The sequence below is a fragment of the Sciurus vulgaris genome, assembly GCF_902686455.1.
Source record: "Sciurus vulgaris genome assembly, chromosome: 14".
Taxonomy (NCBI): Eukaryota; Metazoa; Chordata; class Mammalia; order Rodentia; family Sciuridae; genus Sciurus; species Sciurus vulgaris.
Window position 1 is genome coordinate 13,656,344 of NC_136475.1, and position 14,750 is coordinate 13,671,093.

A 14,750-nucleotide genomic window follows, 5' to 3' on the forward strand; every position below is an offset into this window, starting at 1 on the left:
CAACAGTGAACATTCAGTCACTATTTCAAAGTTACAGTACCTCGAATGACAGTGATTTGTACGCATTAGATGAGACTGAGGTGACTGCAGTTGTAATCAATGACATTTGCCATCCATGATACTAAAGATACTGGCAAACATCGAGGAATTCCTGAGTTGGAATAAGGCTCAGACAATTCCCATATGTAACAAACCTATCTTACTCCAAAAGAAGAAATATTTATTAGTCAGATATAATCTGACATTTTAGTTAGAGTTCAGTAAGATTCTATCCACTGAGAAACCGATCAGTTTCTGGAGCAGTACATTTTAAAACACATAAGCAACTAAAAATTAAGTCAGACCTCTTATACGATGTGTAATTTCTTCATTATGATGGAATGCAACAAAATATCTCGCCCCTGGGTGGCTCAGTTTCAGCCAAAACAAATGCAAATGGCTTGTCAGATGACAGCTGTTTGATAAGGCTCCTCTATAAGACCTGCATGCTTTACTTTTTTCCGTGAAACTTGGGATGAAAGGCAGAAGGCAGGAAGAGAATTAATGTAGCATACAGTCTAAAGGCAATGCTACAACCGTGATTAAGTAGAAAAGTTAAAAGGCACAGATTTTCCACAGCTTCGCTGCGTGCAACCCATCCGTGTAACAAGTTGACAGGCCTAGCGCGTCAGCTCCATCATCCCCTCCGACAGCTAAAACGCAGCATTGCATCCCTTTTCAGAGAAAATTTGCGTCTGCACCATGAAGCGTTGTACATTATTTCTTAGCACTGCAGGGGGCTCAAGTCCATATGGAACCTTCACAAATATTACCACAGATCAAACCAGCGGCGTTTGGAGGCAGATTTGACATACCTATTTAAATGAACAGCAGGGGTCCTCGGGCAGCCTCGGGCTGTGCGGGAGAGGGCCTGGTGGAAGCCAGAGCCGCGGCTCCATTACTCAGCAAAGACACACTCTACATTTATCATTCATTTCATTTCTGCCAGGGCAAGAAGCTCATTTGCCCAAGGTCAACAAAAAGCGAAAAGAAGGTTTTCTTTTATTTCCCCAAGAAACAAATGTACCTGACAAGTGGGGATTTTGTCCTTTGGGTTTGTGGAGCACAAATAAACACCAGATAAGTCTAAAAAGCAGAGTGAAATGTGCGCATGGATTCAAGCCACTCTTACTGTGGATGGGGGAAACCCCATAAATATTTCTGTAATTAAAAAAAATCATATAATGGTAAAACAGAATTTGATATCACGTTCTAAAAATAAAAAATGTTCTGCCATTTAAAACTGGATATTGGCATTTGGCCTTTTTTTTCTTTTCACAGTAATTCTGGGGAATGCTCCCAAATTTGCACACTATCAAGCGCAGCTCTGAAAACAACAAAAACTGCTCCCAGTATACCCAAAGCAGGCGGAAGTCAAAGTGTAATAAAAGCATTTCTCAGGTTATTGGGGGCCTGAAGTCTTGGCTGAGATACCGCATTCAGCCGTGAGAAGCAAAAATTTTAAAGAATAACAAAAACAAAGCAGAGATCATTGACCCCAGGTAAGTGCCTCCCAGTCCCCGCAGGCACTCTTGCCTCACCTGCAAGGCACGCGCCGCATTGCACTCTGATCGCATATCTCTGCATTTAAGGACAAACCATTCTGACATAAGTTTTATAAAGCATACCTTTAGAAAAAGTCAAATAATGTGAAATCTTTCATCAGCATTCTGTCTTGCCTCCACAAGTCCAATTTTTGTCCATAATAAAATACTAGGTAAATTCTGAAGCTGAGAAGTCTCTATTATAATTAGTTTTGTACCCTACAGTTCATATTATTTATCATAAACAAAATATACTTACATGCATCAATGAATAATACGATGGTTTGCCAGTATAGAAGAGAAAATGAAATGGACGACCATCTTCTCCCCATTGGATTGCTAAGTAAAAGCCAGATGAAAACAAATTAAAATATACACAGATACTGACCACACAGCTGTTATTTAATTGAAGTTAGAAGACAGATTTATAATTCTGATTAACTTTTAAAATAACTAAAACATTATCAGTATTTAGAATTCATGTATTTAGTTTAGCATACTTAATATGCAAACACTTAGGGTATTTAATATTTCATATTTATTAACATAAAATGTTTATATTTGATTAAATATTTCACCATGAAAATCTCTGTAATTTCTTTTAAATCTCTGTAATTTCTTTTAAATGAAAACACTACAAAAATAGCCCAAATCATCTGTTAGAACAAAATAAAAATTGTAGGTTTGGATATGAATACAATGTACTCCTGGGGCTGGGCACATAACTCAGTGGTAGAGCATGCTGCCTGGCATGCACACGGCCCTGGTTTATCCCCAGCACTGCAAAATGAAAACAGAATACAAGGCACTCCCGCTGTCTTCAAGAGGAAAACCGGTAGTCAATAACACAGTACATTCATGGAATCTGAAATGGGCATAATATAACAAATTAAAAAACTAAACAACTTAATTTTCTATGCCACATCATTTATTCCAACCCTACATTTATCTACCTCTGACAGCTTTAAAATACCCACAGTAGAAGGGACCTCAGAAAGGAGTTAGGTTTAATTCCTTCTGCAGTATAGTCATTCACATCTAATAACCACCAAGCGCAATTTGTTGTTTCTTCTCTTTGGTGGTGTTTCTTGGCTATTTTTTCATTATTGATCCCACTAAGGCACCTCTCTAGATGCTTTCCCCCTAACTGCCCCCTTCACCATGACATTTCATCACCACGGATTCACTGAATATCTACTGATACGTAACAGTGGACCTTTGGAGGGCAGAAACCAGCCCTGGGTTTCCTCGCTCCCTATGAACCAGCCTTCATCTCCATCCAGGAGGCATGCTGTAAGAGGCTTTGGATTCTCTTAAACAATTTTCCTATATTTTCTTCTGGAATTTTTGTTTGCGAAGCAGAAAGTCAAATATTATTTTATCAAAGAATCTTTTGTCCCTGTACAGTTTTTTGGACAGTATACACTTTTCTGCTGGAATGCTGCCTGTAACAACATGTAGGATGTCTTTCTTCTCTAAGGATGATCAATATCAGACAGACGTGGTCCACTTTAAGTGACTACACCTAGAACCGAGTAAACAACAACATGTCATAGTAAAAAAGAGTCCTGATTGGGTATTTAGATTGAAAGTTAAAAACATAATTCTTACTTGCCAACATATTGTAGATAATTTAAGTATTTTTCCAACATCATTTTATGGACCTCATGAGATTCTACATATTTTCTAATATCTGTACCTTTATTATGCAACAGATTTTCATTGTACTGTTAATCAGCCAGAAAGTGACAAACAAGGAACATCAAACAACACTCCAATGCTAAGCCTGGGCAGATGCTTGAGTTGGACCTCATCATGTGTATGTATGCACACATGTAAGTACACATACTTGATTCCACAATGCACTTGGATACCTATATGTACACACACTTAATTTCATTGAACACAGGCATCACAGATTTCAAGATGCTCCATCACGTGGTTTTATGTACCACAAAGAAAAAGAAAAATGTTAAATCGCAGAATGTGTCAGTGCGACGTTAATTGAAAACAGCATCCTGTTGTCAAAAACATTATAGTTCACAAAAAGTGGAGTAAACCCCCTTCAATTTTCTCATCAAAAATTTCTCAGTGTTTCTTGCACCTTCAAACTTGACAAGTTTCTCCAAAGTCACACCAAGACTGGCCTGTAATTTGTTGATTTTAAAAGTTGTAACTTCGGAATACTGTTTTCTCTTACAGAACGCGTAACCTTTTTTTCCACCTATCCATATTTTTATATATGATCTTTAACTGTGTTTTATGATTTTCTATATAAATCTCATATATTTTGCACATTTTATCTGTATTTATAAATAGTTTAGCTTTCATTGCTCTGGTTACTGCCTTCTTTCTATAATATCTATAATATATAGACTATATAACTATAATATATAGAATATATAACTATCTATAATAGACTATATATAACAGACAATAGATAATCTATAATAGATAATAGATTTCAAAACAGGTAACTGTAATTTCACAAATAATATACTGTTCTTTTAAAAACTGAATATTAGAATTCTTTGGCCAGAGGTAAGAATTTATTGTTCCAGACACTGTACATATTTATATACATACAGCTGCATAAAGCGGAGTATTATTTGCCTGTTTAAAAAAAACAAGTAAATAAACATAAAAGCTATTATATTACATTTCCACTACAGCATATTCACTTGTTTTTCAAGTTCAATGTCCCATCTGTGCTAATACAACTATATCTACCTCATTCTTTGAACAACTTATACATATGCCGGCTACAATTTTGACAATTTATTTAGCCAGTCTATGATGAACATTTAGATTGTTTCCAATTTTTTGTTGACACATAATATTTACAGTTTCTAATCTCTTGGGTGATTAAATGGTCTCTTGCTATTATTTTACAGGACATTATTTCTGGTCTTTGATAATTTAAAATGTTTTCTGGTTACTCTTATTTTTCTCATTTATGATTTGTTTGTTTTCTTTTGCCCATTTTTCTATTAATATTTTCTTGTTGTTGTTAATTTCAAAGAATAATTTATTCCAGATATCAGTTCTCTGTCATGTTTCAAATTTTCAAGGTTTTTTTTTTTTTTATCAAAAAGAAATTTCTACATTCAAAATGGATAATTCATCTTCTTGACCCTTTGCTTTTCTGGTGATGTAAGGGCATACTATAGCGTTTAAAAATATTGATAGGTGTATATTTATCTTCTACTAGTCACTTTTTAAAATTCTGTTCTAGTCTGAATTTTTTAGTTTCAAAAGCACATGGACGTGTTATATATGTTTGTATACCTGGGATTCGATTTTTTTTATCTATGCGAATGGTATCTATTTGCTTCCCACTAATAAGTCTTTCGCTCACACTAGAACAATACATTCTCCGTACTGTAGTACTGCCTCGCCCAATATCAGAGGAAAAATCCAAATAATTACTAAAGAAAATGTAGGAAAATAACACTTCCTTTTGTTTTTAATATTTTTAAGGTTTAAAAAGTAGTTAAAGTTTGTAATCCATAGTAAGAAAACATTATCTGAATGAGTATCCTAATGGCAAACAATTGTAAAATAATACTTCAACCGCAATTGCTGCAGAGGCGTAGGGATTATCTTCAGAGCACCCCAACTTTCCTGATGAGCTCAGAGGCACACTGGTTCATATTACCACCACAACCATTAAGTGATTTAGGTTGCTTTTCCTTCAGCCAGGGTTTTGTCAGGTGGGCATTATGTTGGTGTTTTTATAATGGTACTCTGTGTCTGCCAAAATGCAGAGAAAGAGGGCAATTCATTTGTTACCAATAAAACCATCATGTTACCTAGAGCATCATTACACTCCATTCAATCATGCTGAAAGAAATCGGTGTGATTTTGGCCACCATGATGTCATCAACTTGCAGAGTGCTCATGTGAATCCACAAGATAGGCATTTTACTCCCCATGTTACTTTATGTTACATATAGTATAGACAGTATGCCTTTATACTGTGGCATGCTTTTACAAAAGGGTATCATTCAATTGTTTTTCACAGCAATTCAAAGTTTTAACACTTTGATAATGATATTTTAATATAAGCTTTAGCTTGTTTTTTTTTTTTTTTCCTAAGTGGGTAATCATAACTTCTACAAGTAACAACTGATTTTCCTAATTTCTTTGGGATTTTTTTTATCTTTACTTTTTAAAGTCACATTTTGGAAGTTAAGACTGTCAATAAATGCTACTAGCTATTGTTATTATCAGGAAGATTTTTCATAGTAACTAGAATGAAGTTATTTATAACAATCTTATATTTTAAAAATATCCTCTGTATGTTATTACTTAAAATTTTTAATATTGGGCTAGAGATGTTAGCTCAGTGGTACAGCATTTGCCTAGCATGCAAGAAGCCCTGGATTTAATTCCCAGCACTGCAACGACAACAAAAAACACTGTTCTCTTCTGTTTTGTTTTTCCCTGATCAGATTTGCCAGTAGGTGATTGATTTCATTGACTTTTCCAAGAACTACTTGGTTTTATTTATCATAAATCTTCTTTTAAATTTCTTCATTATGTTCATTCATTTAGTTTTTCTTTTATTGGCTTCCTGAATTGAACACTGAGTTCATTTATTTTCAGTCTCTCTTAATTACTAGTAATATATGTTTGTCTCTGCATGATAAAGTCCACATCCCACAGGATTTGACAGGAACTGTTCTAATTCTCATGTATTCCTAAGTAGTCTACAATCTCAATTTTTATTTTGTTTAACCCAACAGTGATACAGTTTTATTGATTTTAAGTCAAAAAATCTAATTAATATGATGTCTACTTTTTGGTCAGGTTTTCCTATGACCCAATATGTCAAAATTTTATTACTATTCCATAGCATCTGAATAGGAAATGTATTCTTTATATTTCTATCTGAAGCTATAAAATCATGTATGTTTTCAAATTCCTTCCTTATAGTCTTAGTTAACAGCTTTTGCTTTACAACATTTCAGTGTTAAATGTTTGGTGTAAAAATGTTCATGGTCGTCAAACCTACTTAATGCATAATAGGCTTTTATCAATATAAATGAACATTCTTGTCTCAATGAACCACTCCTCACCCTCCTTGAATACCACGTTGTCTAATATTAACTCTGCTCCTCAATTCTGCCATCAACCTGTTTTACATCTTCATCCTTCCAATAGTCTTACCACTTGTTTAGCAGGATTTTTACACTAACTCTCTCCAGAAGTTTCTGTCTTTTAATAAGGGAAGCGGTAGTACACTGTAAGTGCCATTGTCTATCCAAATCTAAAGTTCACTTTTATTTTTTTAAGCCACAAAAAATCAGTTTCACCTATATTTACAAAGTACGACAAAATTGGGAGGTTGGGAGGCATTCGTCAAAAACTACCTTGCTAATCTTGAAGAAATACTGCTTAAATATAGTTAACTGCAGCACAAAATAATCCTACCAACTCTGATATATTTTCAAAATAACACTTGGGTACCTTGCAAGGATATACAGAAGTTTCAATTGTTACATTCCAGCTGCCTGTAACAATGAACTTCTAATACTGAAAAGCTGATAAGGATTTGAAGGAACAAACAAAACTTTGGAAGAGAGATGTATTAGGAGAGACACAAGCAGGAGAGGTATGTAGACCAAAGAGAAGAGGCATTGGTGGGGAGAGAGGTTGAAAAATAGAGAAACCAAGTTAAAAAAAAGAGGGAAGGATCACTTTTACAAACATTTATGGAAAAGCCACTAGGTGTAAGTTATTATGTCTTGTGTATATGGTTATATCATAAAACTGAGCTGTACCTTTAAAATTGGTGGGTGCATTTTCTACAGCCTTCATTTATTTCCTCAAAAGCTATTATTAAATTGATGTTATATATAATCAATCATGTCTGAGAATTGAAGAAACAAAAAAGACAGAACATATTTATAAAAAGATTCAAAATATTTGTAAAAAGGATCAAAGTAAAGCAATTTCAAAGAATGAAGTAAAGCAGAACAGAAAGCCTAGTTCTGAAGAGTTAAGACTTAGCAAAAGCATTAAAGTAAAACAAATAAAGGAGGCATTCTACGGCAATGCCTCCTCTCTTACCAACCTCCATTTAATCAACACTAAACGAAGGGCCTAATGCTGAAAGGCCTAATGCTACCTTGGAGCTGCACACTCAGCGGGTGGCTCCCAGGCCCTTCTCTGTTACCCCTGCATATATCTGCTGTGGAGTTACAAGCTTACTAAGAGTCAGTTGTGTTTATCCCCAAACCAATTTATTACAGCTGCACTTATTTCTATAATTACTGTACATGAATTAAGTATTACATAAACAGATGAACTATGAGTGCAAACAGAAAAGATAGTAGCTGCCTCTGTGAAGACTAGCTGAATGCTTTAGAAAGACTCAGCAGCAAGCTGAAAAGAAATGTTGTGTTCAACTTTCATGTGGTTGAAGGGAAAAATTCGTGGGAAGACAGATAAATTCTGCACTGGGATTTCTTGGGCAGTTTCTTTAAGTTCTTTATTCCATTGTAAAAAAGGAAATTGAAATTGAAAAATGTTAATGGTACCTAAGGGGCACAGATATACAAAAAGAACAGAGAGGAACACATATTCAAAAATCCCTCCAGGAATATATAACAAGAGACAAATGAATGAATATGTTTGTATTTTGAGTATTTTTTAAATAAGTGATTTTTAGCATTAATACTTTTTAAATTAAGTGACAAGCACCACCAGTCTATATTGGGCAAGAGACTTCTAATGTGTAGTAAATGTACTATTCAATTTCCAAACAACCTTAAAGCTTCTTGTGTTTTGACGATTTTTGTTTAAACACATTTAAAAGAAAAAGAAAAATCTTTTTAAAAGCCACAGAAAATAGGGGATATGGTAAGAATGACGGCTAACTGCTGATCAGAAACAATGCCAAGAAAAGGCAAAGAAATTACACCATTAAAGTGCTGAAAGAAAAAATGTATTTAGTGAAAATGTGCTTCCAAAATGAAGAAAAAGAGTAGTGGTGGTGGTGGTGGTAGTGGAGGAGGAGGAGGAGGAGGAGGAGGAGGAGGAGGAGGAGGAGGAGGAGGAGGAGGAGGAGGAGGAACAGAAAGGTTTCATATAAACAAATGAGTTTTCAGCAGATCTGTACCACACTTTTCTTCAAAACGGCATACTAAAAAACAAATAACTAATGTGCCATTAGTATAGACTTACGCTCTGACCTGGTCTAATTTTAATATAATTTAATAAAAAGAAATAATTTGCAAACCCCAGTCATTCATTATCAGTCACAAAACATGTTTTACCTTCCTTCAAGATTACCATGGTGCAAGAGGGCTACTCTACAACATTTGAGTAATTGCTGACATGTTACCCAACACTGAAATAAAGAAAAAAACAATTTTATTCTTGCGCAAACTTACCTCTTTGCTTTGGAAAAATCTGTTCGGGATGCTAGAAAGTAAATTAAAAGTGTATTAGATAATTACTGTAACATATAAAATTAAGTTAAATTTTTTTAAAAAAAACTTAGATAACTACCTTCATTATTGGCCTGGCTCGCTTCTCAAACAAACCGCTTGGAAATAGGTAGACAATAGCTCTCTGAAAGTTAATATGCAAAAGTTAATTAACAACTGTTATAAAAAACAAGTTCACCTTATAACTAACAGCTATTGACTGCTCACTGCCAGTCATTGAACTAGAGTTCCATTTGCATTCTTGTTGCATAATTTTTTTGAATGGGATAATAAAATTACTACATACCCCTCATTATAACAATTAAACTGGTTACTGACAATTTTCAAGTATTAGCTTCAAATTTAACCCCTCGATGTGCTGTCACAAATCCTTTATCGTAAAGGGAAACTCAAGGTGCCCTTCCATAACTTCTGTGATAATACGCTCCAGGGCAATCGTTTCAACTCCCAGTTGGTCCTGCAAATGGCAAAGACTGGGTTCTAAGTCTCATTCACCATGACCCCACTGAAGTTTTAGATGTTTCCACTTTTCCCAGAAATTTAAATTTTTTGTGCTGGGGACTGAACCCAGGGCCTTGAGCATGCTAAGTACCTGCTCTACCACCGACCCATACCTCCAGTCCTTCCAGAGTTTTTAAACTATACTCTTTCCAAACAAGTTCTCTCAAGGGCCTGTTTCTCCACAGGGACGCTACTGATATTTTGGATGTGACAATTCTATTATAGGCAACCTCCCTCATACTGCAGTCCCTGAATGTTCCTGGCCCTTGTCTAATCTATGCCAGTGTTTGAGACAAATGTCACCCCACCTGCTAGGAAGCAGAACCACCTCCCACTTGAGGAAAACCGCTTAAGCTTGATAGTGCCCTATTCAATGCCCTCCTCTTGAGGAACAAGGTACACCTTCCCCTTCCTGTTGAACGGTGTCAGATGAAGTCTATGGCCTGGGATCTTCGCGCCTGATCTGAACTCCCACTGAACTGCCAGTCCATTTAAATGCAGTGCTGCTCTGTGGAGATCTGTCCTCAGGGTGGGCCTCCTCTGCCCGCCATACAGAATCTCACGTGTGGGATCAGATTCTACCCTGAAAGGAGGGGCCTGTGATGGGGGGTATACATTACATCAGGGAGCCCTGGGTGAATTCTCTCATTCAATCTTCACACAGAAGCGCTGACACTTAAAAAAACTTAGATCAAACATCAGAATGCTGAATTTAGCACACTTTTTGTTTTTTTAAAACTAGAGACTCGACTTCCTTTGCTGGAAGAGAAACAGCAGACCTTGTAGTAAGTGATACTGAGACAACTGACTGCATTCGGAAAAAGATAAAAATGGATCCAAAACCTCACACCAAACAGCAGAATAATCTCCAAGTGAGTCAGAGTTAAACTTACAAAATGAAACCACACAAGTACCATCACCGAACATGGGTGAATTCTTTTATAGCCCAGATATGGGAAAATCTTTCTTAACTTTGGCTTGAAAATTCAGAAGCAATTTTAAAAAGACTGAACAACTAAAGTACATAAACATACCAAAATGAAAACCATGGCTCAAATGTGCTTGTAAGTAAAAAAAAAAAAAGTGAGACAAAAACAAATGAAATAACACTTTGCTCTAACAAGAGTACCAGAAGTTCCAAAATGTGACAGCACATTGTTTGGTGAGGCTAGAAAGAAATACTGTGACATGCTGCTGGTGGCAGTGCCCAATGCCAAACCTCAGTGGTGGGGAGCTTGGTGCTCTCTATCAAGAGTGCACACGTGGCAACCCCACTTACCGGGAAGGTCACACCCCCACAAACACAAAAGACCACAAACACGAGTTATCCATGAATTAATAGAAGGAAAGATTAGAAACAACCAATCGCCATACGTAAGAGGTTAGCTGAACAAACAATGGCAGATCTGTGCAATCAGGTGCTACACAGCCAACAACACAGAAAAACAAAATGCAAGAGAAACGTACCCAGAGTGCTGCTGTGGTAAAACAAAGAGAATTGGAAGCAGAGAATACATACAGGCATTGGGGGGAAATACACATGGTCTTCTTTTTGCAAATATAAACACAAGAAAACGAACAGAAACTGTTTCTCTCTGATAGGCTAGGCGGGGAGAATAACAGGAGTGACAACAAGACTTAAACTCTGAAGCACATAAATATTTTACATATTAAAGTTTACAGGAGAAGCTCTAAAAATGTAAACAAATCTAGCTTCTAACAAGAAAAAATTATTATTTAAAAAACTTCAACTTTCTCAGTAGGTTTCTTGTCAATCATACTGTTGATAAAAATTCTGAAATATACTGGGAATGTTGCACCATAAAGCAGGTAAGAAAATACATTAATATTAAGGGGACCACAATTTTATTATAGAACAAGAGATACAAATATAAAAAAAAAGAAAAGCAAAAACCCTATAATGTCAAGTAGAATTTAAACAACTAATATAAACTTAGGATCTTTAAAAAATATTATTTCCTAAAATATTTTTTAAATATTATTTATTTCTGACCCCTGGAAAGAACACAGAAGCACCCAAGTCTTGGTTTCCAAATATAATTGCCCAGTATAAGGAACTAAATCTTGCAGAAATAGCTGGTTGTAGGCCTAGTACAAAATAGAAAAGGTACAAAATAAGCCTGAGACATGTTCCTGTGTCGGAAAATAAAAAAGTGCTCAAAAGGACACAAGTCAGCTTCAATGGGCTCCCACTGGCCAAAGGGAGGACAATTTTAACATTAAAAAGACAATGTATAAAAACACATTTGATATGTAGGTGTTCATACATTTAAGTCTGGGTGTGCACATGCATCCACGTGCGTGCCCACACACACTACAGGTAAGGGACATGGAGAAAAAGAAAACTGCTTTATAGACCAATAACACTAAAAGTAGAAGGGATGACAAAAGGAGAAAAATCAACATTTTAAAACTTCCAGGTTAGTCTTCAGTTTCAGGAAGGGATCATCAGATGCTAAAGGCCCAGGTTGAAAATTTACTGGGGAACAGAAAATTTACAAAGACTCAAAACATTACCCTACAGATTACTTACGAGGTCAAAGGGAAAAAGTCACTTTTTACAAGTGGTTGAGTGGTCACAACCTTAATTCACCCAGGTCTCAGTCATACCATCATCAACAGTGGGACAGATGGATAGGAACCCCCTGGGGTGATGCAATGAGAAGCAGGCATTCCCTAAATAGCACTCTTGGTACATTCCAAGTCTGATCAGGAGGAGAGGAAGCAATCAGGAAGCCAGACACAGGACAAGCATATAAAACAAGTGGTCAAGGTTCGACAGAAAAACTGGACTGCTACAAAGGTGTTTGGGGTTACCTGGGGAAATTTTAATACGTACTATATAAAACATTACCGAACTTTCATGATTACATGATATGTGATGTTACTATCAGATGATGAAGTATTTAGGGTTATAAATATATGCTGATGCATTTAGAGGTTAAGTTTAAATCTGAAATTTTTAATGGATTACTCAAAAAAATTTTACATGTACAGAAAAAGGAAATGTGAGAAAATGTTAACTGGCAAATCTATGTGAGGGGCACATGCATACTTATGTGTTTGCAGTCACCAAATATTCAAATTTCTTAGACATGGAAAAGTTTCAAAATAAAGAGGTAGAAAAATGCTAAAATTTTGAAAAACAAGCAATCCAGTCTATAGCACCTCTGGACACCTAGCTAGCCTCAGGCCTTGTCCTCACAGTCATATACAGCAGCTCCGAGGCAGTCAGCACCTTGGCAAAGAGGCTACTGGATCAGAAGAGCACACAGCACAGAAGACTAAGTACAACTCTTCAGCTGATGGTTAACTCTCCAAAATCACAATCCAGACAGGCCCCTGATTCTCAGAGGAGGATCAAGCTGTCACTGGCATCATCTTCAAAAATAAAAATTTCTGTTAACTTGGGTGATCCACTAACTAGAATTTTAGAGTTTAATGAAAACTCTTCCATTCGTCTCTTATGTGCATTCTATAGTTTTGCAAACTCTAAAGCAAGGAAATACCTGGCTTTAATGAAAAAATAATTTTGTTATTTTCTAGGTCTACTTAACTCCCTGTTAACACAAAAGATAGATACCCCTTTGAAATAAATAGTGAATGTATAAAAAGCAAAAAAAATTTGAGTATGACTATTGAGTCGAACAGTTTACAGATATATATATTTTGGGACCAAGTATTATGAGCTATAATAGGAAAACCTTTACTTTCATTACATTGCAGGATTCAGAAGGGAGTGCTGAATAAAAGAACAGAATAATAAATAAAAACCTAATTTTTATTGTGTCTTATTATAACCATGTTTTCAAATACAACCACTCCTAGTGATTTTGGTTTATAAGGAGATCAACTTTTATCTGCTTGTCAAAGGGATTAAATGGTTAAATAAGATATTTATAAAAACACAACACAAAGAAGGCACTTGATAAATGTTAAGTAAATAAAAATGAATTTTTAGTTTACCTAAAGCACATTATTCACCATAGTAAGACTTATAATAAAAATTATGCATTCATAGCTCTATTCTACAGATGAAAAAGCAGCTTAAAAGCTAGTCCAAAATCACATTGAAATAAATGGCAAAGCCAAAACCTGATCTTCCCAAAATTTAATTTTGGAATGTGCTCTTCTCCTACAAAGAAACCAATCTAATTTTCCTAGATAATAGATGGACTTTTCCACTGACATCAAGGACATTCAGCTATTTAGTAGTAAAATGAAGAGGAAATCCAAAGGAAATTATTTTATTCAACAAATTCACCCCATCTGAATTCTAGGCACTCTGCTTGTTGAAAAGATGAACAAGATACAGCTCCCTGCCTCATTCTACCAGTGGAGACAAAATATACATAATCTCAAAAACTGGGGTTACTGTAGTATTATCATAAAATATTATGGCATAAAAAATACACAAAACTTAGGACAGAACCACATCTAGTTTGCACAAGAGGGTACAAAGGAGTCACCTGTTTCAGTGGTACTTCTCATCTTTTTTTGTCCACTTCCTTCCTTTCTAAACATGCTGGGTAAGAGCTGCCTGGCACACCCCTGTTCTCCTTCTCCTTCCACACATTCCCATTGGTCTCTGCAGACCCAGATCAAAGCAGCCCCACCTGTCAAGCCTGGCCTCTCTGTTAGAGTGCTCTCTGCGCTCGTGGACGGCCCTGCCAGGTCAGAACCAGCTCTTTGAAGGCCCACAGCACCTGGCCACGCCATCGTCTCCCCAGACTGCCACCGCCTTCCATTTCCACATTACTGCTCACAGCACTTACAAAGGGCTAATGCTCCCCCTGGCTCCTGTCAGTACCCAGGGCTGCCACATTTGTCAGTGACCCCAAAGGACGTTCGCGTGAAGAAGTCATCTAATATTTCTGTTCTTAGGAGCATCCACACACTCCCTGAACTACCTTCAATCTAGCCTACCCTAACTCCAGTCCTGCAATTGGTTTCTCATGGGTCACCAAGGTCTCTTTCAAATCCCACAACCTACTTTCAGGTCTCATCCTGTGAGGCTTCTGCCTCCTCGCTCCCTTGAGTCACCTTCCCCTCCTACCTGCCTGAATACTCCTTCTTAATCTCTTTTTTATTTTTTTGTGGTGCTGGGGATTTGAACCCAGGGCCTTGTGCTTGCAAGGCAAGCACTCTGCCAGGTGAGCTATCTCCCCAGCCCATCCTTCTTAATCTC

General features: G+C 36.3%; 1 protein-coding gene across 1 annotated transcript in view; it reads right to left on the reverse strand.

The window, feature by feature from the left end:
• Nucleotides 1-14,750, reverse strand: part of MRPS9 (mitochondrial ribosomal protein S9) — an 86,796-nt gene that overhangs the window by 50,795 nt on the left and 21,251 nt on the right. The window contains exons 3-5 of the mRNA XM_079110712.1: nucleotides 9,102-9,164; nucleotides 8,984-9,014; nucleotides 1,843-1,922 (exon numbers count right to left, since the gene is read on the reverse strand). Coding sequence (XP_078966838.1) covers nucleotides 1,843-1,922; nucleotides 8,984-9,014; nucleotides 9,102-9,164 — 174 coding nt within the window. The remainder of the gene's footprint in view (nucleotides 1-1,842; nucleotides 1,923-8,983; nucleotides 9,015-9,101; nucleotides 9,165-14,750) is intronic.